This window comes from Desmodus rotundus, chromosome 7 (assembly GCF_022682495.2).
Source record: "Desmodus rotundus isolate HL8 chromosome 7, HLdesRot8A.1, whole genome shotgun sequence".
Taxonomy (NCBI): Eukaryota; Metazoa; Chordata; class Mammalia; order Chiroptera; family Phyllostomidae; genus Desmodus; species Desmodus rotundus.
Window position 1 is genome coordinate 76,948,054 of NC_071393.1, and position 24,936 is coordinate 76,972,989.

A 24,936-nucleotide genomic window follows, 5' to 3' on the forward strand; every position below is an offset into this window, starting at 1 on the left:
GATCTTACCACTTTTTCAGTCCAGTGCCTATTGAATGTAATGATACTGACCCCAAGGCTTCCCAAATGGGACAGAGATGATTCTATGAACTGAACCTAAGAGAAATAGATGCCTCCTTAGTTCATACTCAGGCTCATATCCCTTTCACCACTCCAACCCTTCGAACAAGTTGTTAAAGCATATTCTGAGTAATTAACATGTTTTCTCATCCTCCTGAAAATGTAGATTCAGTCTCTAGTCACCCATTGGAACAATTCAATTCAATGAAATAGTACATACAAGAGTTCCTTGCAATTATATAATGCTTTATAAATATGAAATATTTTTGGTAATAATTATTATTAAATAAATACCACGTATAGATTACTTACCATATGCTGTAGGATAGTTTTTTCCAAGATCAGATGAGATCAGTTGCATTCAGGGTGGTATAGCTGTAGGATGCTGTAGGATAATTTTTTAAATGAGTGCTAATACATTATGGCTGTTAGAACCTCACAAAAAAATAAGAAAAGTACTTTCCAAACTTGAGTGATTTCTTTACTCCTTTAGGCAAGTCTTGTTTTTCCTTCTGTAATTCTCTCTTCCTGCTTCCTTCCTCTTTAATTTTAGTAACCACCCTCTCAATCAAATAACCCTGCTGTTCTGGAAGGTTAGCTCCCTCCCTTATCAGGATAAGTATACACCATTCCAAGTAATTATATTTGCTTACTCATAGCTACTCCTCAATCTAGATGATGAGCCCCCACAACACAGGTAACATTTTGCACCTCTGCAAGAGTGACCCCACATCAACTGCAGAATTCAATAATTGCTCTCCTACCAGAAGAAGGAGTTAAGGGATGAACCCAACAGTGAGGTGGATGGCTTCTAAGGATACTCACAAATGAAGAAAGTAGGAAAAGGAACACAAGGGAAGCCTGAGAGGAATGAAAGAATGAAAGGAATGGGAATATAGAGGTGGGGTCTCATCCTTGAGGCCAGAGGACGATGTGAAAGGAATTTCTCTTTCTCAACTACTCTCCTCTAAGATTTTCAAGAATCTTACTGTCTTGTGATTACACCAAGACAGCTGAGGGAAGGCACTAATGCCACCATGCCTACCCCTCATTAACTGACCCTCTGTTGATGTCCCACGTCTCTATTTCAGCTCCAACATTTACTCTTCTTTCTGCCAGGACAAAAGTTGTCACACCGAAGTTACACTTGGAGCTGTGGGAACAAAGCCCTCTTAAATCTAAGGAGAGAGAGGAGGAGAGGGGGCCAGAAAGAAGGTGGAGATTTCCTGGAGACTTTATGCCCTTGGGCACCACTACACCTTACACGGGATTAGACAGCATTAGGAAGCCAAGAGAGAAAACACATGTGGTGCTTGGAGACCTGTGCCTGCCTGTTCCATTCCTACACCCAGTCATCTCACCACACCCTTCACCTCACCTTGCACTCCAATCCAGCCCAGGAACTGGGAGATTCAAAGAGGGGAGAGAAGAAAGAGGAAACTAACAACTCCCTGCCCACCCCCACCCGCCCGTCGGTGCATTCAACAGGTAAGCAAGGTTGCAGAGTCTACTCAGAGGGAGTCCTTTGAGCAGCAAACAGTCTGAGCCCGGAAACGACTTAGAGAAGAAAAGATCAAAGGTGAAATAGGGGTTGGAAACGACAGTGGAGAAGGAAAAAAAGCGGGGGATCCTAAGAAGTGTAGGCAGGATATAGCAGGGCTTCAGATTAGGGATCAAGGTCCGAGTTGGGGAACACAGCGTAGATGGGGTAAGAGTTCACGCTTTCCCCATTCGCCTCAACCTTGTAAGGAGAGCACAGGTGTGAAGGGAGGAGCCTTAGTCCTCTTCCTGGTTCTAAGGAAAAGGTGACCTTGAACTAACGGATGTCTTTCCCAGTCTCTGCCTCTAACTCTCTCTCTATCTTCATGTGGTATCTGTGTTTATTCCACGGTTTCCCCGCAGCCTCTTCTCCTGAGAAGACGGAGAGGTAGGTTGTTGGGGCAGGCTGAAAACAGAGAAAAGGTTGGGCAATGTTACCCTTTCATACCCCTAGAGTGACGAATCGGGTTTCCAGTTAAAACGAGAGGCTTGGGGGAAGCGTGTTCCTACAGACCCCTTGGGTGCTGTTCTTCTCTTTGGTGCTGAAATCTGGACAACCTCATCCCAGGGGTGCAAATCTCCGGCCCCCCTAATCTACCTGGCAGATGATGCCCACCTCCGCCTCCGCACACCTAGCGTGGAGACAGGCGGGAAGGCGGGGTCTGAGTGAGCCCCACCTCTGGAGACTGCGGCTGGGGCCTCCCTCTTGCCGCCACCGGGCTGCCAGTAGCCAGCTCATTGCGCCTCTCCTGCAGTCTGGTTGGTACCGGCTTCCCTCCAGCCTTCACTCTGGGCCCCATTTCGGCTCCAGCCTTGCCCACAGTTCCGGCCTTCAGTCCTTCGCGGTTCCTGCCCCGAGCCAGCTCCTGCGCCGGCATTCTGCAGCAGGATCCTCAAGCCATGGCTGGTCCCTTCTCTCGTCTGCTGTCTGCCCGCCCGGGGCTCAGGCTCCTGGCTTTGGCTGGAGCTGGATCTCTAGCGGCTGGGTTTCTGCTCCGCCCGGAACCTGTACGAGCCGCCAGTGAACGACGGAGGCTGTATCCCCCGAGGTATCAGTGTCTGAGCCCCCACCCCACCCCCGGGAAGTGGGGATGGAGATGAGGACCCGGGCAACAGAGAAGGGCTATAATCACGAAGGCTCTGGAGTGGGGTGCCGTACAGTCTGAAGATCTCAGTGGGGTAGGGGTGGAAGCTAAAGCATTCCTGGGGACTGTAACCTGCAGTCCCCACCCCCAAGACCAGCTCTGGCCCCGTGAGTTCTGGCTGCATCCACTCTGTCCAAATTGAGAGATCAGGAACTATCCTTTTCGATCTCCTTCATCTTTTCTTGTTCTCCCCCATTTCCTGAATTTTCCTCCTTAGTCTTTCCCCTCCCCCATTCGTAATCTTATGCTAATGGCATGAAAGAATTGAGCAGATCTGGGGGAACTGAGCTGGCCAGTCAGAGAAAGCAAGAACTGTTGGGAAAGAATAGATCATGAAACTCCCTAATGAGATTACCAAGGTTAGCCTCCCTATAATCTCCCCTCCTCCCAAGGAGCACAGCCAGACACAGCTAACTGGACAGCTCCTAGCTGACTGCCCTGGGTCTAGGCCACTGGTACTCTCTCTCCATGGTTACTGGGTACCCCCTCCCTAGTGCTGAGTACCCAGACCTCCGAAAGCACAACAACTGCATGGCCAGTCACCTGACCCCAGCACTCTATGCCCGGCTCTGCGACAAGACCACACCCACTGGTTGGACGCTAGATCAGTGTATCCAGACTGGCGTGGACAACCCCGGCCACCCCTTCATCAAGACTGTGGGCATGGTAGCTGGAGATGAGGAGACCTATGAGGTAGGGGGCCCCCATAGTTTCCCTGGTGATCCAGTTCATCTTCCCAGTGATCCCAGCTCCTTCCCCCTAAAAACCCCTCACTTACCCCTGAAACTGTACCATCTATACTTATGTTTTTGACCCAGTGAAATCAATCCACATTTAAAGACTGGGAGGGGATGCCCCCTCCTTAACTACCCTCTCCCTCTTAATTCCCCCTCAGGTATTTGCTGAGCTATTTGACCCCGTTATCCAAGAGCGACACAATGGATATGACCCCCGGATGATGAAACACACCACTGACCTGGATGCCAGCAAGGTGGGTCAAATATTCCACTTCTGATTTGCTTTGCCTTATGTACAACATTCTGTTTCTCCAATCCTTAGTTATTTCCTGACTCATGGTCATTATACTGCTGAGCTTTTAGTCTTGGTGTGGAGAAAGCATTTTAAGCAGCAGATATGGAGAGGAGAGGGTAGATGAGAATGACCATGCTGCAAGGTGGGCAGTTTGGAGGAGGGAATCATGCTGCCCTCTTCGGTTGGGGTGTTTGTCCAATGGGCTTCTTCTTCTAAGGTATGCAATGAAGACTCCTCTAGTCCTTAAGCTTTTTCCTTCCTCCAAACCCTCTGTTCCCACATACTGTGTTTCTGTGACTTATATTAATTTCTCTTATTCTACAGATCCGTTCTGGCTACTTTGATGAGAGGTATGTATTGTCCTCAAGGGTCAGAACTGGCCGAAGTATCCGGGGACTCAGTCTGCCTCCAGCCTGTACTCGGGCAGAGCGACGAGAGGTGGAACGTGTTGTGGTGGACGCACTGAGTGGCCTGAAGGGTGACCTGGCTGGTCGTTACTACCGGCTCAGTGAGATGACAGAGGCTGAGCAGCAGCAACTTATTGATGTGAGGGGCCTTGAGAGGGGTTCTTGGGATGGGGAGCAGATGGAAAGAAGAGTCAGAGGGGAAGCTGGGCCAGATGAGATAGAAGGGCTTTGGGAGGCCTAGGGAGAGAATTCTTAATCCAAGTCCCTTTACTCTCCGCAGGACCACTTCTTATTTGATAAGCCTGTGTCCCCATTGCTGACTGCAGCAGGAATGGCTCGAGACTGGCCAGATGCTCGTGGGATCTGGTATGAGGCTTAACTTACCTCTTTTGTTCCTGTGTCCTCATAAGTGCCTTTTCCCCTCTTATCTCTCCCAATTCTTGCCCTGCCTACTGATCCCTATCCTTCCCTCTCTTCTGTCCTCAGGCACAACAACGAGAAGAGCTTTTTGATCTGGGTAAATGAGGAGGATCATACACGGGTCATCTCCATGGAGAAGGGTGGCAACATGAAGAAAGTATTTGAAAGATTCTGCCGAGGCCTCAAAGAGGTTGGACAAGAATGTATAAGGGAACTAGGCGGGACATAAGGGACATAAGAAAAAAACAAATGCTAGCACATGTAGATTGACCACATACTTTATCTACCAACCCAGGACACTTTTGATAGTGAAAAAGATCACTATTAATCACTCCAGGACAATAGGTATAAATCAGGACTGTCCAGGGGAAACTTGGATATATGGGCACCCTAAGAACAGGAAGAGAGAATGTCAGGAGTCTAAGGAAATAAATAAAATAGCTGCCACATAATCTGAAGAAGGAATAATAGGTGGTAGGTCAGTCAGTGCCTAGGGTGTGTGGTGTGGGATGGTAGGTGTGCAGATAAAGAAAAGGTTTGAGCCTGGCTGATATATGAAGCGAGAGATTGGTGTGTTCCTGATTCTAGTGTAATCATCCATTTCCGAGCTGAGTTAGGCCTCAACTTTGGATTCTGTCAATCCTTCTAAAGTATCATGCCAAGTTTTAAACTGAGAGTGGGTGGAAGGGGAGATGGGGAAAAGGTGGAGGATGAAATGGCTTAAGAAACTCCAGAATATGTGGCTGTCCCTGAAGTGTTGAAGTGAATCCTCAATCCTGTATGGATTGGGTATCCATAGTCAATTCTAGATTAGGAATGTCAATAAACCAAATTCTTATTCTATGTTCTCATATGTATAGTTCTATTTTGGACTTATAAATAGAGAGCATGCTTCTTTTAGATTCTAGTTGGGAAATTTCTACTGTTTTTGGCAAGTAATAGATAGCATATTCTGACTGTAAGTGGGTTGAGAAGTACTTTTAAAGTTATGTGCCACAGGTTCCTCATCTATAAAATTGGGATAATAAGAAGTCCTACATTTTAGGTTATTGTGGGGGTTAAATGAGATCATGGATATAAAGTACCTGGCTCATAGTAAGTGTTCAATAAGGTTTAGCTGCTGTTATTATTCTAGATGGAAGGGTTTCCCCATGTTCAGCATGTAAAATATTCTTCTATGCTATAGTCCTTCCTGAACTATGAACAGGGTCCCCTTTACTCATGTGAAGTAGTGGTCTTCACGTCCATCACTCTGGCAGATCTCCTGTCTCTTCAACCGTAATAATCATCTTCATGATTAGGATACTTATGTGAAACAAAAACACCCTTCCAACTTTCCCCGACCCCTACATACCTTTGAGTCTGGCTCTTCTGCACTTTTTCTCTGCTTTCTGTTATGTACTTCTTCCCCAGCTAACAGATGGCTCTCTTGTCTCTTCCTGTTGCAAAGTATACTCCTGTCTGAAAGGACCCTCCCAAGCTCTAGGCTCATTAGCAAAACTGAAATAATCAGTGCATGAAGAGCACATTGAATAATCAACCCTTTCTCAGTTCAGTTCAACACTTCCATTTCCCTACTAGACCATCCTTAATGCATCACTCTTCAAGTTTCTCTTCTTCCATACACAAGGTATTTTCTGGAATCTTATCATTATTGGCTTAGCTTGTATGCAAAATGATAACAAACCATTTCCGCCCCCAAAAACAAAAAAAACAAACAAAACTGAGCAATGTCATTCTTTCACATCCCAAGTTTCTGGTTCTAGATATGCTTTTAGAATTCCTGTGGGTCTAGCTAAGGGAGGATCCACATATTCCTGACTTTTCACTAACAGCCTTTGTGAACTCAGGTGGAACGGCTGATCCAGGAGCGTGGCTGGGAGTTCATGTGGAATGAGCGTTTGGGATACATCTTGACCTGTCCATCTAACCTGGGCACTGGACTTCGAGCAGGAGTACACATCAAACTGCCCCTGCTAAGCAAAGTAAAGGAGTTGAGGGGTTAGAGAGGGGTGTGAGTGAGGAAGGTGGCTGTGTGTGGATGAGGGAGTGGGCACTTTGGAAAGGAGCCAGACACACTATGGCTAAAGGATCTGGGAAAGAGCTCTGAGCAGGTTTGGGGCCCTCTCAGGTAGATCTAGTCTCTTTCCCTATTGACCCTGCTCCCAATCCCTATCTCCCCTCTAGGATAGCCGCTTCCCAAAGATCCTGGAGAACCTAAGACTCCAAAAGCGTGGTACTGGAGGAGTGGACACCGCTGCCACAGGCAGCATCTTTGACATCTCTAATTTGGACCGACTGGGCAAGTCAGAGGTGAGAGCCTTAGAGATTGGGGTGGGGAGAGGTGTAGGTCTGTGAGGGTTGAGATATCACAGTAAATGAGTGTCAGGAGTATAATAGAATCTGAAATAAAATTCAGGTTGAGTGGGGAGGCAATTGGAAATGAGTTCTCAGAGCAGGCAAATCAGTGCTAAAGAAAGAAACTCAGTCTGTAGAAGCAGAGATGAAGGATTATTGTCCTTTAGGTGGAGCTGGTGCAACTGGTCATCGATGGAGTAAACTATTTGATTGACTGTGAACGGCGCCTGGAGAGAGGCCAGGATATCCGCATCCCTCCACCTCTTGCCCACAACAAGCATTAACTCCCCATCCTCAACAGATGACTCAAGATCTCCGGGATTTCTGCTCATTCTAATGGTGACCCATTCCACTCACCCTGGATGCCCCCCATTTCCTCTGTCCTAGTAAAGACACCTTGCTATGTTCCAGCTGTCTATATTATTTGTAATGATGGGGTGAGGAGGGAGCAGCCTCTATGAAGGAAAAGAGGCAATGGGGTTATTTATGATGGAAAGAGACTCCAGATATGGTATGCCAGATGCTTATTCTCAGTTGGGTAGAAAGCTTCAGCATTTTACCCATAGTACTCATCAGCTTCCTGAAAACAATTAGAATATACTTCTATTTGCACTTTATTCACTATGACATAAGATTTCTTTCTTTAAGTGTTGAGACAGGCTCATAGCAGGTTGCCAAGGAAGCAGATGGCTAAGGCCAGGACCCAGGAGGATTGTGACAAGTCCTGGAGGCCCAAGGCTGTGCTTCGACCTATGAGACAGAATGGAAGGAATGTTACAACTATGCTCCCCAGGAGACATTGATACTTGGAAACTAACTGCTGGTATACCCCTTCACTCCAGGAATCTCCCTGGGGTTGGCCCAGATGGCACCAACCTAAGAGTCAGATTCTGGGTCAGGAGATAGAGGGTCAAGCTGTGCAGTTGGGAACTCACCCAGCTGTTCTGGAATCTCCATCCCCTCGTGTTGGGCCCATGCAACTGCTCGTCGCTGCTCAGGACTCAGAAATGCCATTTGCTCAGGAGTGACAGCCACAGCCTGAACACTGGTGAGACTAGACAGCTGGGTGGGGCTAAACACCACCTGGGGGTGGGGGCAGTAATTGGTATATCCATTGGAGCCTCATTTGGGCTCTGGTTCTCTTGTGGTCACCCCAGGTCCAAGTCCATCAATACTTACAGCAAATTTAGGAGCAGGAATGACAGAAATGGCCAGAGGGGTAAGGCCCTGGATCTGTTCCCGCAGTAGCGCTGAAAGAGCCAGGTCTGGGATCCCAGCTGTTGAAGCAAGTGGGATGGGCATCCAAAAGTTGTCTTAGACTGGCCTCCTCCAACCTATAGACCTCCTCCAACCACTCTCCACGTACCCTACCACAGACCTTCTCCAACACATCTCCAACCTCTTACTTAAATGCCCTCCCAGGCTCCCACCAAGAATTCCAGAGCAGCGGGCCACCCATTTCACCCATGGTGTGGAAATTAACACCTGACAGCTAGCACCAGCAGTGGCCCAGCCTCTATACCTGCTATTGTGCCAATTTCAGTGAAGATCTCAGGCCCCCAGTTACTGACTGGGCCAAAACCACCAGGCAGCACAAGGAGTTGGGCCAGAACCTCCATTTGGTCCTCTGAGCACTTGAGATGCAGGTTGCCCAGGAAGAGAGCTGCTTGACTATAGAAGAGTGAAGAGAAGGGAGAAGGATTCAGCCATAGTGAGCAGCTCTATGGTCATGAGATGGGGCTAGAGATGGCTTCAAGTGAGGTCCCTTCCTCCATGGGACCTCTTCATGATCCTTTCCTCCCAAGTGAGCCCACCTTTATGCAGCACGACCACCCACATCCCTCCCTCCACAGGTGACCTAAATTCCCAACTGTTGATATGCTGTAGCTCCTCTGGCCGCAGTCCACAGAGCGTGTAACCCAGTGCAGTCAGGTGCAGGAAGTCCAGGTGGCTCATGTGCCGGCCACTCTGCCGCAAGAAACTGGAGACCACAACCCGGAGCTAAGGTGGAGGGCACAGGATAAGGACAGAAATCATGGGGAACTAATGGATGGGGAAGCAATTAGGGAAATGACAAGTGCTACCAAATTATATTCTTTTATTATTAAGACCTGAAGATCCAGTATTCATGGGGAAGGTTGAGGATCTAAAAAAGAGAAGGACAGAAAAAGAAAGGAGGGAGTATTATGTGTGAGGACCTCGGAGTGAATAAATCACACAGTTTCTAAGGCTTCTAGTATAGGGTATTAAAAGTATAAAGAAAGATCATTAAGAGTCATAGAAAAAAATTCTTGGGCTTTACATGACAAGAGGACTTTGTGGGATGGATGTTTGGAAGGTAGTAAGGAGGAAGTAGTTGTTACCTGAATAGAACTCCAGCCATCTATCTGCCCGAGGGTGCTCAGCACTCCCCAGTCCACCAGGATTAGCTCCTGTAGTTCCCGCTCTCCTAGACCTATTAATAGCCGACCTAGCTGCAGGATCTGCTCAGGACGAAGTCCCTGTGGGGGGCCCCACAACTATGGAGAAAGAGTAGAACAATGTGAATGGAAAAAGCACTGGACTAGGAGTCAAAATGCTGGGTGTTAGCCTTGCCTCTGACCTTAGCTGTGTAACTCTAGGCAAAGCACATGACTTCTCTGGGTCTAAGTTTCCTCAACTATAAAATAAAAGGGTTGGACTAAAGTTCCTCTGACTAAGCTGTTATCGGAAGACTCTAGATTCTCAGTAGGAAAAAAAAAAGCAGACTCTAGTCCATGAGTTCTAAACTATTATGTGCACCAGACTCACCAGGGATCCTGTTAAAATGCAGATGCTCAGACCCCCCCCCCTATCGTCAGTCTTCTTCAGTGAGTCTAGCATGGGACTCTGGCATCAGCATTTCAAAAACCTGCTCCCCAGATGATTTTGATACACACTAAAGTTTGGTTATCACTGATCTAGGCCCTCTCCATTGCACTAGCTTTCTTTCCTCAGTATTCAACCCTTCTGAATTTCTACTCAGGAACCTAACGTTTTTTGTCTCTGGGTTTGGTTTTTTGGGGGGGGAGGGGGGCGTTGCAAAACTTTAAGCCCTGGCCCGGTAGCTCAGTTTAGAGCATCATCTCTGTATGTCAAGGTTGAGGGTTGACTTTCCTGTCAGAGCACATAAAAGAAGCAACCAATGAATGCATAAATAAGTGGAATAAGAAGTCAGTGTTTCTCTATCTCTCTCTCTTTATCGTCTCTAAAATCAATAAATAAAAATTTTCAAGAAATATTTTTCAACTACAGGTGACATAATATTATATTAGCTTCATATGTACTACATAGTAGTTAGACATTTTTTAAATATTTTTTCTTCTTTTTCTAAAAGATTTTATTTATTTATTTTTAGAGAGAGGGGAAGGGAAGGAGAAAGAGAGGGAGAGAAATATCAATATGTGGTTGCCTCTTGCACACCCCCTAGTGAGGACCTGGCCCACAACCCAGGCATGTGCCCTGATTGGGAATCGAATTGGTGACCCTTTGGTTCACAGCCTGTGCTCAATCCACTGAGCTACACCAGCCAGGGCAGTAGTTAGACATTTATATAATACAAAGTGGTCACCCAGGTATAGGTCAGCTATCCATCTGGCACCATGCATAGTTAATACAAAATTATTGATTGTATTCCCTATGCTGTATTACATCCCCACGACTAGTTTTATAACTAGCAATTCATACATTTTAATCCCTTCACCTTTTTCACCCATCCCCCCAAGCCTCCTCTCCCATGTGAGGACCATTAATTTGCTCTCTGTATTTATGACTTTTTTTTGTTCATTTATTTTGCTCTTTAGATTCCTCATGTAAATGAAATCATATGGGATTTGTCTTTCTCTGTCTGACTTATTTCACTTAGCTTAATACCCTTTAGGTCCATTAATGTTGTCAAAAATGGAAATATGTCATTCTCTTATGGCTAAGTAATATTCCATTGAATATATATGTACCAAACCCTCTAATTCTTTGATCTCCTTTTACCCCGCCTCTCACCTAGCTATTCATTCACTTGTCTCCCACACTGCACCCAGTCAACTTTCTCATGTTTCACCACCCCCAACCCCAACTGGCCTCCCAACCCTAACCTGTTTTGCCTTGCCCATCGCTGCCCGTAGTTCCTCAGGCCCAAGTCCTGGGTCTCCTGCAAATAGTGCCAGGCAGTCCTCAAAGTCTGAGAGCTCCATCTGTGCAATCTGAGTTGCAGACCAGGCTGCCGGAAATGTCCCCCGTATATCTGCACAATTTGGCACAGGTTCTGAAGGGGGAAATCAGGGCCAGGGTCAGTGCAATATTAGAATATCCTATACTTTAGAGAACTACAGAAGGAATGACCCTTCCAACCTTTGGAGGATTGGTCAGTGTGGGCAGTATGGGTCAAGGGATTACTACAGTGAAAGATACATAGGACACACAGGTATTAGAACAACTGACTGGAGAGAACAACCCCCACATTGTATAGATGGAACACTGAGGGGGGTGCCTAGGGATTTAATGGCAGATCTAGACCCAGGACCCTAGCCCCACAGTGTCTCCTTTCGACACTCTAAGCTTATTCCCCGCAGAGAACTTTCAGCTGTTAACAAACAGGGAGAAGAGAGCAGGAAAAGGGGAGTCCTGGGCTAATAATGTAATGAGTTATGAATTCCCAAAGCTATAGAGTCCTAGAACTAGAAGAGATCTTGAAGAGCATCCTTTTGACCTCTGAGCTTTATATATTAGGAAATCCAAGTCCAGAGAGAAGAAGATGGGCAAATTTGTTCAAAGCAGACAGCACACCTAGAGCCCCGACTTCTGATTGCATTGTTGCATACTCTTTCCTGTTCACCCTGCTAGAGCTATTAGTATTTGGGTAGTTTCACCTGGGAGATAGTCTGCAGCAGACTGTACAACCCCAGCTACCAGAGCCGCTTTCTTGGGAGCAAGCTGTGGCCCCCCACACAGCTGTCCAGCTCTGCTCTGTTCCCAGCTCTGCTGCTTCTCTAGAAGCCGCTCCAGAGTCTCTGGGCCCAAGGCCTCCTGTGTGAGAAGGTAGAGGGGAAGTGGGGAGATCTGGGCAGGGCAGGACCAGCTGCTGCAGCTCTAATTCCAAAGTCCTATCTTTTTTTAACAGTCTCCCCAAGATTCAAGCTTTACATTCTCTGCCCTCAACTTCTTTGGCCTTTGCTCCCCAGAACCAGCTCACCAGTCCCCTCTGTGTTCTAACTCCCTCTCTTGTTCCTTCACCTCACCCTGGGGATCAAGGAAATCTCCTCAGTAGACAGAGTGAACACTAGGCGTCCAGCTTGCTCTACTTCATCCTGGCTCCACAACTCTGGTTTCCTGCAAGACAAGAAGAAGATCAGGGGCTGGGATGCTGAGGGAACTATGAGGAAAAGGAAGGAGAAAAGAGGACATGCTAGAATTGAGGACTCAGAGCTCCAAGGGACCTGAAATATATTGAGTGTGCTGCCACTGATGATGATGATGGTTGAGAGACTGGGTGCAAGATTAGTTAGAATTCGAAGTTCTCAAATGTCCATACCCAAGAAGAGGCTCCCGGGACAGCAGGCATCCCAACTCTGTGGCAAATGGCTCTCCTAGGCAGAAGCCCTGCAGCTGATTGAGGTGGGCCAGCAGGGTATGTAGGGGGATCCGTCGTGTGCTCTCTATCCCCAGGAAGCCAACCAAGGGGCCCAATGTCTCCAGCACTTCCCTTGAGACCGTTGTCTCCTTTGGAGCCTAAAAAGGGGCATTAGGACTTGGGAAAATGCACCGTTGATTCAGAGGACCAGACTCTTTGATCAAGACACCAAGACTTTGACCTTCCCTCCCTCCAGCTCCCAACTGAAGACCCTATGATGTCACTTTCTTAAACAGTGAGCTCTGATAGGAGCAGGCAGAAAGACTGGAAGGGGGAATCCAAGAGATTTCTTGGACTCCAAGGAATCATTAAGAAGCATTAAACCAAAAGATAGGTCAAGGACAGTGATTTTTAACCTTTTTCATCTCATGGCACACATAAACTAATTATTAAAATTCTGTGGCACACACAAAATATATTTTTTGCTGATCTGACAAAAAAATTAGGTATAATTTTTATTCATTCATACCAGACAGCTATTGTGTTGGCATTTTTTAAAAATTTGACAGTCTAAGGGAAAAGAGGTCAGTGCTTCTGACTAAATAGTCAGGTATTGCATTTTTTAAAATTCTCCCAGCATACCAGTGTGCTTCTTGCAGCACAGCAGTGTGCCATGGCACACAGGTGGAAAACTACTGATTTAGGGTCTAGGCAGGGGTGTACAACCTGTGGCCCACGGGCTGCATGCAGTTCAGGATGGCTATGAATGTCGCCCAACACAAAATTGTAAATTTACTTAAAACATTATGAGTTTTTTTTTTGTGATTATGTGTCACAATGTATTTAATGTGTGGTCAAGACAACTCTTATTCTTCCAGTGCGGTGTAGAGATGCCAAAAGGTTGGATACCCCTGGGCTGTAGGGCCTTCTAGATTGGAACCTGTTTGGAAGCAGAAGGGTAGGGGTGGGTCTAGATGACAGAGGGCATTGTCTGAGGGGTAAGAATTGCCCTGGCAACTGCTCTGAGTCTGGTAGAGTGGACTCTTACCAAGTTTTGAAGTGCCCTCTCTGCCAGGGCTTCCCGGTGGAGTGGGGTCAGTGCCAGCAGTTGTTCTGGAGCAGCTCGTACCAACTCCACCACCAACATAATGGATTCATTGGACAATCTGTCCATCAATCGGGTCCTATAGCAATTTGACAACAGGGGCACTTGGAACTGAGCCAAGTTGAGAAGGACCCAGAGAATACTTCCCAGACAAGAAGTAATACCAGATCAAACCCTGTGCCCCTGACAGGGACTGATATTAAACAGTCCCAGATCCAATTCTTGTCATAGTGTTTAAAGGGAGAGAACAAAGGGAATGGTATATTTCTAGTCTTCCTGAAAAAAAAATGACAAACAATCTTACCTTGTTAAATTGAATCAAAAGCCAAGGGTATTAAGTACCACTTAAAATTGTTCTTTATTTTATAGATTTTTTAAAATGACATTCACAGAGATCAGTTGGTGGGGTCTTAGTCCCAATTCCTGTTTCCTACTGCCACTTTTCCTCTACTCACTGTGAGACAGTTCCCTCCCATTTGTATCATGCTATACAGTTACAAGTTCCTCTTAGGCGTTCTCGCCTTTGATTCTTATGACAACGCCTGGGGGTAAAATAGGTATTTTTCACATCCTCTTTCACAAATGAGGGAATTGGATCTTCTGATTCATGGCCCAGGATCATTCACCTCATCCAGGCCTTTGGGGTTCTAAATTATTTCAAAGAACTAACATATTTAAACAGATCTGAATAGCATTAAAAAATACGAATTTTGCCCAGAGGTCATAACTGACATCCTGTACTCTATCTAGTTTTGTCAGTTCTAGAACTGGGCCACCAAGTAGTGCAAGAGCCAAAATCTGAGGAAAGGCCCATAAAAATGTAAGGATGAGGTCAACTGCTTTTACCTCACTTCATCACCAAGAAGACTGACACCAGACTTTTCCTTCTCTGACTTGCAGTTCTGATGGCAATGGAGCAAGAATCTCTGGGTTGGGAGGAGCCTTAGGTTCATTTCCTTTTTCACCCAACCTATACCTGAATCTGCTCTACCATATTCATGCCATGGGGCCATCCAGACTAGACTTCAGTGGCTCCTATGACTGGAAACTCACTACCTCAACTTTCTTTATATTGTGCAAAAATCTGATTGTTATTCACTGCTGCTAGTCATGTCCAATGAGACCATTCAGAAACATGCCAATCTGTTTTTTTTTTTTTTTTAATTTGATAGCCCTTGGAGTATTTGAAGGCACTTACCACATTTTTCCCCTAGATTTTCTCTTCATCTACCCCTCTGAACTCACTGAGAATACAGTGCCCTAAGTGTCCTATAATCCTCTGGGGCAGAATTGGACCTGCTTCCCCCATTTCAGTTACTGTTATCTCTATTAATGTGGCCTGGGTTACTATCAGATTGCTTGGCAGGCCACATCACAGGGCTGCCATCCTCAGCTCTTCCTTGTTGGGACCATGTTCTGGGAACCAACTCATACACAGAGCAACTTTGAATAGAATTCTCAGCTTCTGGCAATTCTTGATGTCAAGGAACCACCAGACAAAAAAATCTCTACCTCTAGGGCATTTTCAAAGGACAGAGTTTCTACTCTGGGTTGAGTTTCTAAGGATCCAGAATCTCCATTTGCAGCACTTACGGTAAGTCCAGGAGTAGCTTGGTGTCTAGCCCACTCAGTTCTGGACCCAGGGTGGCCAGCTCTGGCTCTGGCATTGCCATCCTCCGCTGTAGCTCCGCCCAGATACAAGCCCTCTGTGGAAAAGGGTGGGGAGGTGGGCCGGACAGAGCTGAGCATGGGAGCATGGGAGTGCCCAGAGTCCCTGCCTCCCTGTTCCTACCTAATGCCCAAACACCTCTCTCACCAGACTCCCTCGAACTCCAGTGGGCAGTTGATAGATCATGTGTACCACTTCAATGAAGTCTGTCATCAGGTTGATCTGCTGCAGAAACTCACAGGACATGCCGCCTGCCAGGGTTCCCAGAGCCCTGTGGGTGTGTGAGTGGGTAGATGCTCATTCAGCACATGCTGCAGCCTGTCTGCTCCTTGATGTCAACACTCTCAACACAAGTACAGATGTTTGTTTATGGGAGTTTGAGAAATGTTTTTCCTTAGATAGTCTCATTAGCTTCCCACAACATCATCGCTATTTATCAGAGAAGAACATAAAGATTTACAGAGGTCAAATGGTGTTCTCAACATCATTCTACTAAAAATGTGGTAAATTGAAACTAAAGCTCTGTCCTCAGATTCTAAAGCCCATGGTTCTTTTACTGTGGGTGTAGTTAAGTAATTTTTACTTATTCCTGTTTATTCCTGCTTGGCCAGGGGCTCTGAAGTCACTTTGGATTAAACTAACAATAACGCATGTCTGCTAGAAGCTTATACTAGGCCAGGCACTGTGTTAGGTACTACATATGCCTTATCTCACTTAATCTTCATAACTACCTATGAAGTAGGTACCATTTTAATTCCCATCCTACAGAAAAAACAAAAGCAAAACCAAAAAACACTGAAGTTTATAGAGTTTAAGTGATTTTCTCAAGATCACAAATAGGTGACAGGCCTAAGATCTGAGCCTGGGTCTCCTGAATCCCTTAGATCTAGCTGGGACAGATGTGGCACTGTGGAATGGCAGAGAGTAAGGAGAGGAGGGGCCAGGAGAATGCCCACAGGTTGGGACCATGTATCTTTCATCCCCGTATGCCCCATTGCATATCACATGGTGCCTGGAACATGGTAAGCACTTAAAAATGCTAGCTGAATTAAACTCACTGCTCAACATAAGTTACTCACTGCAGATTCCTGAGGGTCAGGTTGTTGGGCACCTGCATCTTCTTCCAGAGAAACTGTGCCTACAAGAGAAAGAAAGAGGAACCGCTTCCCAGCAGAGATATTGCCCAAAGACCTGAGATGCCTTGGACCCAGTCCTGCCTCTGACCCTGTGGGCCCCACCAGTCTCTCACTCTCCCAAATGCCCACTCATCTCTCAGACAGAGAGAAAGAGACAGAGAGACAGAGAGAAATGGAGAAATATGGAAGAAGGAGAAAGAGTAAAGCAAGTCACATTATACAGGATACTAGGAATAAGACACCAGATCTAGGGCTGAGGGATGGGTAAAGAGGTGGAACAGATTGAGATAGGGGAATTTGGGGTAAGTGGGGAGAATTACCTGCTGCTCAGACCAGGGCAGCTCCCGGTAGCGCCTTCGGTCAGCCAGAAGAGCCGGAGAGTCCAGCTGCAGCAGCTTTAGTGGGAGCAGGGGAAGCAGGCAGTCTGGCCAAGTGGTGGGGATGGGCTGCCAGTGGGGATGGGTGTAGCAGTATAGTGATAGGTGAGAGGGTCTGGACTCAGCCCTCAGAGAGGAAGGGAGCCACGGGGGCAGGAAGGGACCAAAGCTAGGATCAGAGTGAAACGGCATGTGCCACTGTGACAATGCACACAATGCACACCTGACAGCCCTCACACTGAAGGCGATTGTGGCCAAGTGTTGCTGCTATTTACGCATCTGAGGAATTAAAGTGCCTTAGCCTCTCTGAGCCTTGGTCTGTTTATCTGCAAGTGGGGTGGTTGGCCTGGAAGGTTTCTCAGACCCTTCTGGCTTTGATATTCTACAACAGTGTGGATCATGTTATCCTGAATCTGGAATTGGGGAGAGCTGCTAATGTCTTGTTGGGCACAGAGCTAACCTGAACTCTCAGGTCCACTGTCTGGGGCAGCACCAGCCACATGCAACTGCCCTGGCACATGGAGAGGAGCCTAGTTGGGAGATCCCACACATACCTGACCAGGGATACACACAGCTGCCCCAGCACCTGTTGCGCCCATATTTTTAACGCCATCTTTCACCTGCGTGAGAAATATGTGTATGTGTTTCTGGGTGTGTGGGGAGGTATGGGAGGCCTTCCCTGGCCACAGGGAAGATGCCCACTTCCCAACCAGAGCCCACAGCCCTGCTGGTCTCACCCCACGCCCCTGACCCTCCGCCCAATGCTCTCATATACTCTCATACCCGAAAGGTCTGCAGCAGTGCTGCGGTCTGGCAGGCTGAGAGGTGTGACAGTTCAGGGGCCAGGCAGGAACAGGCCCCGATCAGAACTCTCTTAGGGATGGCCTGCAGTGTCTGTGAGCTGAGGCCTGGCAACAGAGGATGCAAGGAGCAAAGTTCCTCCAAGGACAGCTGGGAAGCAAGAGAGACAAGAGGCCTGAGGGAGAAGGGCAGGGGGGTGGGAAAGACAACAATCACAGTGCAGCCAGGCAGCAGGTATGAGGGGAGCTGAGAGGGAGGGAGGGGCAGACGTGGAAGCCAGGGAAAGGGGGCACAGAGACCCTTCAAGAATGTTGAAAAGTTGCTGCTACTTACTTCATGCCTAGGAAGGAGCCGTCCAAGCAGCAAGACAGCCTAAGGTGGGATAGGACAGGAAATAAGAGTTCTCAGGTCCTGGCAGCCAGGTCCTATGCCCCCCAAAACTTTCAGCAGTCTCTCTACCACCCCCAGTAACCAGCCTGGCTCCTGGCTGTTTCTTGATCTGAGGAAGGGGGATGGTATACTCCCTTCCTACAGAAGGGAGGAAGAGGGAATACTCCTTGGAACAGAGGATTAGGAGGTTTCAGGGAGGCTGACAGTACCCCTGCATGTAATTCTCTTGCCTGGCATTCCAGAGGGTAGAAGGTGGATGCCAGGGAGTGAGGCAGGCCCACCTGGGCAGGTGTGACACTGGTCCCCTGCAGAGCAGGAAGCATGGCTCTAAGCTGGGGCTCTGACAGCTCCTGTAGGAAGCGGAGGCCCAGCTGAGGGAAGAGAGGGGCCCAGACCCGCAGCTCCCGGGGGCTCATCACAGCTCCTCCAGATGAGCGCAACACCCCCAGAAGTTCATATGCCACCTGTAACCAAAGAAGATATGGGACTGGAGAGAAAAGACAGGTTACCTTAATTCTCTCTAATCCCACATCTGGATTTCCCAGGGCCTAGGCTAGGGCTTGGAAACAAGGATGGGACAGGAGCAGGTTGGGTTCAAGATGTCAAAGGATATGTTTGGAGTGTCATAGACCAGATAGAGTAGGGTCAGGAAGAGGTGGTAACAGATAAGAATGGCATAAGGAATGGAGATGGCAGAGGTGGGGGAGGGCTGGCACCACTGTGTTCAAGCTTAGTTGAGATGACTGGGCAACTTCTCCACACAGACCCAGGGAACTCCTAGAGTCTGGTAGGCCTGTGCCAAGGGGCTCACCCGTCCTTGTGGGCTGAGGGTCCCGTTGGCCGCGCATTCCAGCAGCCCCTGTTCTACTGGCCCCATCGGATCATTCAAGGGTACCAGGCTCTGCAGCTCCTCAGGGGTCAGGAAACAAGCGAGGGGCCCCAGCCTGAGGAGGGCACAAAGCTGGCCTTCATGTGGTCACTGAGGCTGGTACTAAGGCAGGGACCATGTGGGTGCATGGAGTAAGCGCTCTGACCACTAAACTAGGACATGCCATGAAACTAGGAGAGTGTCATAGGTAGGCCTCCCTCCTAGAGCCCACCACTGCCTACTCTCTTGCTCCTTTCTACCCAGGACTCTAACCTATCATGGCAACTGCACCTGCCTCTCCCACTCTGGCCTTAATCACTGATCCTACAACTACTTACCTGCGCACTTGCTCCTCTCCATCCTGGACACTCTGGTTCACCAGGCTACGCAGCACGTGCCGGGCGTGTCCTGGCCCAAGACCCGCTGCTGGCCAGCTATCCTCCAGGGCCTGGATCTGAGATAGGGAAGGTCAGCTTGAGTTAGGGTCACTGTGGAACAATTGCAGGGAGAGGCTTACTAGGAGACATGCTTCTGACTCCCATCCCACCTAACAGAAGATGGACTATTCAAGTGAGGATGATTTTCATACCTGGTGAGGACTGAGCTGCAGAAAGTTCTCTAGAGGAAGGTGGGGAAGCAGAGGCAACACTGCCCACAGCAGCTCCTGGGGCCAGGCAGGCACTTCCCCGAACAGCTCAGGGGCTAGCAGTCGTCTTGCCAGAGCCTCCTTCTGTTCAGGCCTCATTCCTGGGCTGTTATCCCGGATGGCAGCCAGGCTGGGGAAAGTAATGAGCCTTAACCCTCAGCCCTGTTCCCAATTGTCCCCTGGTTCTCTGCAGCTCCACTGTCATGGGCAGAAAAGAATCTCTTCATGGTTTTAATAGAAAGGGATGCTGTGGAAGAAGATGCTGTAGGTGAATGGGGTTCGCCTGATCCTGACAGGATCAGGAGGAGTGGTGTGAGGTCCTTACACACTATCATTGGCCAGTAGGGATGGTGGGAAGCGCATCAGGTCAGAAACAGCCAGGAAGGGGATGAGCGGTGACAGATCAATGAAGAGCTGGGAGGTGAGGCGTGGGTACCGCTGGAGCAGCAAAGCTGTCAGGTGACCAAGGGCCTGCTCCTCAGATGGTGGTACCTGTGGGGGCATAAGAATTGTGTTGGGTCTGGAGAAGCTCAGTATCTTTGCCATCTCCTCTCTTGAGTCCCTCCTTCCACTGGGGCAAGCCTTCTGCACACCAGGTTCCAAGTGCTCCTGATTCCTAGATTTCCCCCTCCACGCTGTTCCCCTCCCCCTCAGTGGGTACCTGCAGCTGGGACCAGGAACGGTGCATGAGCGTCAGGAAGCCCTGAGCTGCCTCCCTCTCTGCTGAAAGCACCAGCTGCTGGAGATTTTCTGGGGGCATGTGCAGGTATGCCTGGGAGTAGGAAGTCATGGTGAGCATGGCCTCACTGGCCGGGAACCTCAGGCCACAGCTGTCACTCAGTCCACCCCAAAACCCCTCCAACTGTTACCTGCATTAGAATCTGCAGGGCCCAAACACTCTTCTCCCTCTGGAGCAGATCCCACAGAACAGGCTGGTGGGGGGAGACAGACAAGATGCCAAGAGAGCTGTTTTCCCTGTCCCTCCTGCAGCTTCCTCAGGCAGACCAACTCCACTTGCTAGGATGAAGCTAGTATGTGTACTTCCTCAGATGTTAAACTCCTTTAGGTCAGGGACCATGTCTCTAACATCTCTTATATCTATATCCTCTTCCAAGCCAGGTCCATAGTTGGCTGAATAAATACTTGAGGATCCAAACCAAATTACTATGAGTCTATCTAATCCCACTTCATTGATCCCAGGGCTTGAGAAAGATGGGTCCTAACATGGAGTAAGAAATATTTATAAACCCTACAGAACCTAGCAAAGTGCCTTACACATAACAGGCACTCAGTGAATTATGGTATTTACATATTCTGTCCCCTTCACTCTACAGAGAAGAAGACACTGAAGTCCAGAAAGCTAAATTAAATTACTTGCCCAAGCCCATACTAATTTGCGGCATAGTTAAACTTAGAACCAGAGTCATCTGATTTGTAGTCCCCCTAAATTTTTCTCATTTCTGCCTTATTTTCCTATTTTTACCACCTTTCAATGCTCACTATCGAGGGACAGAATTAGAGTCTTCCAATTTGTTCCCTTTCCTTTCTGAAGCAGAAAAGGAGAGAGTCAAAATATTGGAAAGAAAATGAGATAACATTTATTACATGTTTCTGTCTCATGCATTAGGCTGAGCCCACAGCATATATTATCTCATGAAATCCTTACAGACACCCTAGAAGAGTAGCACCATTTTTCTCCCCCCCTTTACAGATGAGGAAAAAATTATTCAGAGAGGTTAACTAACTTGTACGACGTTGATCACAAAACAAAGAGATAAATGCAGGGCTGTCTGACTCCAGAGCTGTATGCTTAAACCACAACACTATACTACTGCGTGTCAGTATTAGAGAATTCCTGGGGAGGCCCTTCCCTCTGTTCCAGGAGCTTTCAGCTTGGCAGATCACTCACACTGAAGCAGGCCAGCAGCTCCATCTTGCTCATTCCAGAGCTGTCAGTGAGTTCAAAGTCTGGTGAAGTCGGCAGTTCCTCCTGTTCCAGATATTCCCCGACTGTCCGCAGCACACTGCGCCGGCCCTCTGGGCGGAAGGCATCCCAGAAGGAACAGTTGTCTGGGAGACTGGAGAGCAGCAGGGCCTGACCCAGCATCCCCTGAGCTTCAGTCCCTCCAGCCCCTGGACCCAGAAGGAAGGTCAGCAGGCGCAGGAGATAATGTAAGCGTGTAGGGTGGGCAAGGGCCGGCACAGAGGACTGACAGCGTGGCAATTGGGAGAGCATGCCAAGCAGGAAGGGGCCTGGGGCCAGGCAGAGTGGGGATGGTCCCAGTGGTGGCAGAAAGGGCAGAAGAGGGCCCAGTAGCCCGTCTAGGAAGCAAGTGTCATTGCCCCCACGACTTATTCGGCACTGTCCTGCTAGCCACGGCCAATAGGGCACCAGGGCCTCATACATGGTGTCATTGACACATACCATCATCAGGAAACTGCCCCCATCTGGGCAACGTTCCCCACAGGGTCCAATGTGGCAGGGTGGGAAGGCAGTGATATCTGGGGTAGGGCCCCGGCATACATGCTGAACCCAAGCCTGGTTGCTGGGGGGTACAGCCTGCAGACTTGCCTCCCTACACAGCCGTTCTGCCCACAGAGTCTCATTCTCCAGGAAGCAGCCCCAGAAGATCTCTGGGGTGAGGGGAACAGGGGGCAGGCCTTCAGGGCAGCTGGTAGGGGGTGGGAGCAAACCAGCACAGAGTGGCTTTATCAGGCGGCGGTTGGGGCCAGATAGTGCTGAAAAGGAGAGGTTGTTACAAATTGCTTCTAGGAACTGATCAGGAAACTGGTCATGGCAGGCCTGTAGCCAGCCTTGGGCACCTGGTGCCCATGAGACTGCATACCACACAGCTGTCTGGCAGATGGCAGTGATGCTGGGAGGGGGCTGCGGGGTGGCAGGCCTGGTGAGCTGGCAGAGCAAGTGGATGGAGAAGTTGGAAATGCTGTAGGGTGGTCCTGGGCCTGAGTGGTTCTCGCAGAGGGCCTCCACAGAGATGGCTCGCCGTTGGCGAGGGCTGATGTGGGCTGAGGGCTGGGAAGTCCTGGGCAGAGGCACACCAGTGCTCAGGCAGTGGAGGAGGGCAGGGGGTGGGGGTGGTGATCCAGACAGAAAGCCCAGCGCCTGGACATCCCAGGAAATGTTGTGCCGGACGCCCCTGAGTGCAAGGGAGGAGTAGGTAGGATCTGGTTAGTTTACATTTCCTTCAGTAGAAGAGTCTGACCCTGGCCCAGAGCCCTGCAAGGGGTGGTAGCAAGCATAGGCTTTTCCAAACGTGAGGTCCCTAGAGTGTAGGTGTTACTGTTTTAAATCCTGGGATGCAGGGGGAAAGGAGAGATCTGTCCTGCTGAGACGCAAAATCACCTAGGAGAAGCCCAGTCAGAGTCCCTTTTTCTACCTGGCCCCCACTTCTTCCTTTTCTATATACACTTAGGTAGCTTAAACATAACCCTTGGTTGGCCTCATATCGGTAAGTCTGCACAACAACTGAACTTTTCCAGTTGTGCTCTGGCATTGTCGTACTGAAATAATAAAGGGTGGAGAAATCTGGTCTTGTCCTTTTTGTCCACGTTCTATCTTTATTAGCTAACATTTATTAAGCACTATGTGCCAGGAACTGGTCTATGTGATTTACACATACAGTATCAATTCATTTAATCTCCTGGAACAACTCTGCACCTAATATTATCCATATTTTACTATTGGGGAAACTGAGGCATACAATGAGAATGTGACCTGCCCAAGGTCACATGGCTAGAAAGAAGTAGAGCTGGGACACCAACCCAAACGTCACACCCTAAAACCACCAAAACCACCAAATTGTCAGTTCCCTCTTCCGTGCTGGAAGATGACAACTTCCCAAGCCCAGTCCCTAGAACTCCTTTCCCCTTACTTACCATAACAGCAGCTGCTGTAGGTTGCCTAGGAGGGAAAGAGTAAGAAAGAGGACTACCCAATCTCACCCCTTCTTGCCCTGCAATACCCCAGCCCTGGCCCCAGAAGCACTCACCTCCCTGGCACTTCCCATTGGCATCAGGCTCTGGTTGCCCCAGAATGGAAAAGACCTCATCCTGCAGGGAGTCAGTGACACGGAGCAGCCCCTCCTGGAAGGCAGCATAGAGGGGGGCCCCCACTGTGCGTAGCAGACCTCCCCAAAGAGCCTCCTCAGAGACCAGTTCCCCCACTGGGATGAGCAAACCCAATAGGCCCTGTAAAAAGTGGGGGGCTGGCTCCCTCCCATCAAGGCCTGTGGCATTGGTGGGGTCCATACTGGGCTGCACCTGCACCAGGGTCTGCCAGCGTGTGCCCTCTAACAACAACAGCAGAGAAGGCAACCAGTCAGCCACCAGGATGCAGTCAGAGGGCCCATCACGGGTGCATGGGGGCCGGGTAGGCATAGGGGGTCCCCCAGGAACTAAGGCTCCCAGTAGCACCTCTGCGAGTCCACTCAGCACACCTGCCTGGTGCCCCAGGAATTCCCGGGGGGTCTGCTCCTGTCCCAGCAGTGCCAGTACATCCCCTAGCAGCCCTAGCATTGGCTCCCAGTCCGGGCTGCCTCTCAGTGTCACTAGGAAATCATGGAGCCGGAGGGCAGGGGGCTGGGGGGGGGGTGGCTCTCCCACCGGTCCTTCCCCCATTCTCCCAGGTTCAAAAGAAGAAGAAATGTTGGCCAAGAATGCAGAGAACTGTGAGTGGCTGAGGGACCCCCGGGAAGCCAGGTCCAGAGTGGAGAGCAATGACTTCAGGAGGGAGAGACCAGGGTCCAGGGACTGAGGCCCAATAGGGGCCAGAGTCACTGTAAGAAGAGAAACTGGAGGTCACTAAAGAGTAAGATCCTAAAACCCAAACTCAGCCCTGCCCAGGAGCCCAGTCCCAGCCTGGATCTAAGAATGAGGTGAAGGGATGCGGAGCTGGGTCCCTTTCATCATTCTACATTGTCTTGGCTTGCTTTCTTAACTGTCATTTTCTCCCTTAGTTCTAGTCCCTGCCCCCTTTCCTTGCCCTTTTCTGTATCTTTTACCTAAACAGTTAATCTCCGCATTCTTAAGTCTCTTTCCAGCAACCTTCCCCTTCATCCCCAGCGCGGCTCACTGTTTCTCTCACCTGTACAGGACAGCAGCAGCAGCAGCAGCAGCAGCAGGGGCCAGGGGCTCAGAGCCATGTTTCCAGGTGAGCACTGGTACTAGAGGTGAATTCTGGTTATTCTCACCTTGTGTGGGATAGCCAGGTAAGGGCAGGGCACTATAGGCAGCCTGAGTCTCTACTGACACTGTAGTGTGGTCTTTCAGGAAACAATATCTGTAACCTGACAGCAGGTTTGTCACCTGAGCCACTGAATACCTGATCCTTTGACTTTGGAGAAAGGTGTGCTTCTGTGAGAGGAACAAATGATAGGGGAT

At 48.9% G+C, this 24,936-nt stretch overlaps 3 protein-coding genes across 31 annotated transcripts in view; 1 reads left to right on the top strand and 2 right to left on the bottom strand.

The window, feature by feature from the left end:
- The window catches only part of PPIP5K1 (diphosphoinositol pentakisphosphate kinase 1), a 42,649-nt gene extending 41,195 nt beyond the window's left edge, over positions 1-1,454 (bottom strand). For 13 of the 25 annotated variants that reach the window (XM_045201149.2, XM_045201148.2, XM_053927564.1 and 10 more), the window contains exon 1: positions 372-587. The gene's annotated coding sequence lies outside the window, so the exon portion shown is untranslated. Of the gene's footprint in view, positions 1-371; positions 588-1,119; positions 1,266-1,437 lie in introns of those variants that run through there. The other 12 variants (XM_024567609.3, XM_071221965.1, XM_071221969.1 and 9 more) reach the window with 3 other exon arrangements.
- On the top strand, positions 1,327-7,368 carry LOC112311691 (creatine kinase U-type, mitochondrial). Of its 5 annotated transcripts, none has more exons than XM_071221970.1 (10): positions 1,327-1,638; positions 2,354-2,647; positions 3,238-3,436; positions 3,639-3,734; positions 4,100-4,321; positions 4,463-4,548; positions 4,669-4,792; positions 6,453-6,587; positions 6,790-6,915; positions 7,128-7,368. In XM_071221970.1, exons 2-10 carry the CDS (start codon positions 2,499-2,501, stop codon positions 7,242-7,244), a joined length of 1,254 nt encoding a protein of 417 aa, XP_071078071.1. In that variant the 5' UTR covers positions 1,327-1,638; positions 2,354-2,498; the 3' UTR covers positions 7,245-7,368. The 5 variants fall into 5 exon arrangements, with proteins under 5 accessions (XP_071078071.1, XP_045057099.1, XP_045057101.1 ...); XM_045201164.3 differs by having other exon boundaries at positions 1,329-1,547; positions 2,410-2,647; XM_045201166.3 differs by having other exon boundaries at positions 1,437-1,547.
- An 8-nt stretch (positions 7,369-7,376) lies between these two features.
- Positions 7,377-24,698, bottom strand: STRC (stereocilin). The gene is made up of 29 exons (XM_024567564.3): positions 24,647-24,698; positions 23,547-24,347; positions 23,434-23,458; positions 21,446-22,694; positions 20,406-20,468; positions 20,198-20,308; positions 19,862-20,028; positions 19,480-19,666; positions 19,229-19,344; positions 18,834-18,966; positions 18,304-18,486; positions 17,966-18,004; positions 17,615-17,782; positions 17,386-17,451; positions 16,775-16,900; positions 16,398-16,456; positions 15,466-15,589; positions 15,243-15,355; positions 13,593-13,728; positions 12,506-12,702; positions 12,213-12,303; positions 11,844-12,000; positions 11,070-11,239; positions 9,324-9,479; positions 8,819-8,961; positions 8,483-8,631; positions 8,140-8,237; positions 7,896-8,043; positions 7,377-7,710 (listed from the first exon to the last, which is right to left on the bottom strand). The coding sequence occupies exons 1-29, from the start codon at positions 24,696-24,698 to the stop codon at positions 7,622-7,624; spliced, it is 5,316 nt and encodes a 1,771-aa protein (XP_024423332.2). The 3' UTR covers positions 7,377-7,621.
- Positions 24,699-24,936: the final 238 nt, after the last annotated feature.

Bases quoted from the DNA above. Each gene is read 5' to 3' on its own strand.
- LOC112311691 (XM_045201164.3), top strand. From the start codon at position 1,364: ATGTGGTGCTTGGAGACCTGTGCCTGCCTGTTCCATTCCTACACCCAG. The intron at 2,648-3,237 runs GTATCAGTGTCT...CCCCCTCCCTAG, and splicing joins CGGAGGCTGTATCCCCCGAG to TGCTGAGTACCCAGACCTCC. The intron at 6,588-6,789 runs GTAAAGGAGTTG...TCTCCCCTCTAG, and splicing joins AACTGCCCCTGCTAAGCAAA to GATAGCCGCTTCCCAAAGAT.
- STRC (XM_024567564.3), bottom strand. From the start codon at position 24,698: ATGGCTCTGAGCCCCTGGCCCCTGCTGCTGCTGCTGCTGCTGCTGCTG. The intron at 15,356-15,465 runs GTGAGAGAGGTG...CCTTTTCCACAG, and splicing joins CTGGAGTTCGAGGGAGTCTG to AGGGCTTGTATCTGGGCGGA. The intron at 12,001-12,212 runs GTGAGGTGAAGG...CTTCTCACACAG, and splicing joins AGATTTCCTTGATCCCCAGG to GAGGCCTTGGGCCCAGAGAC.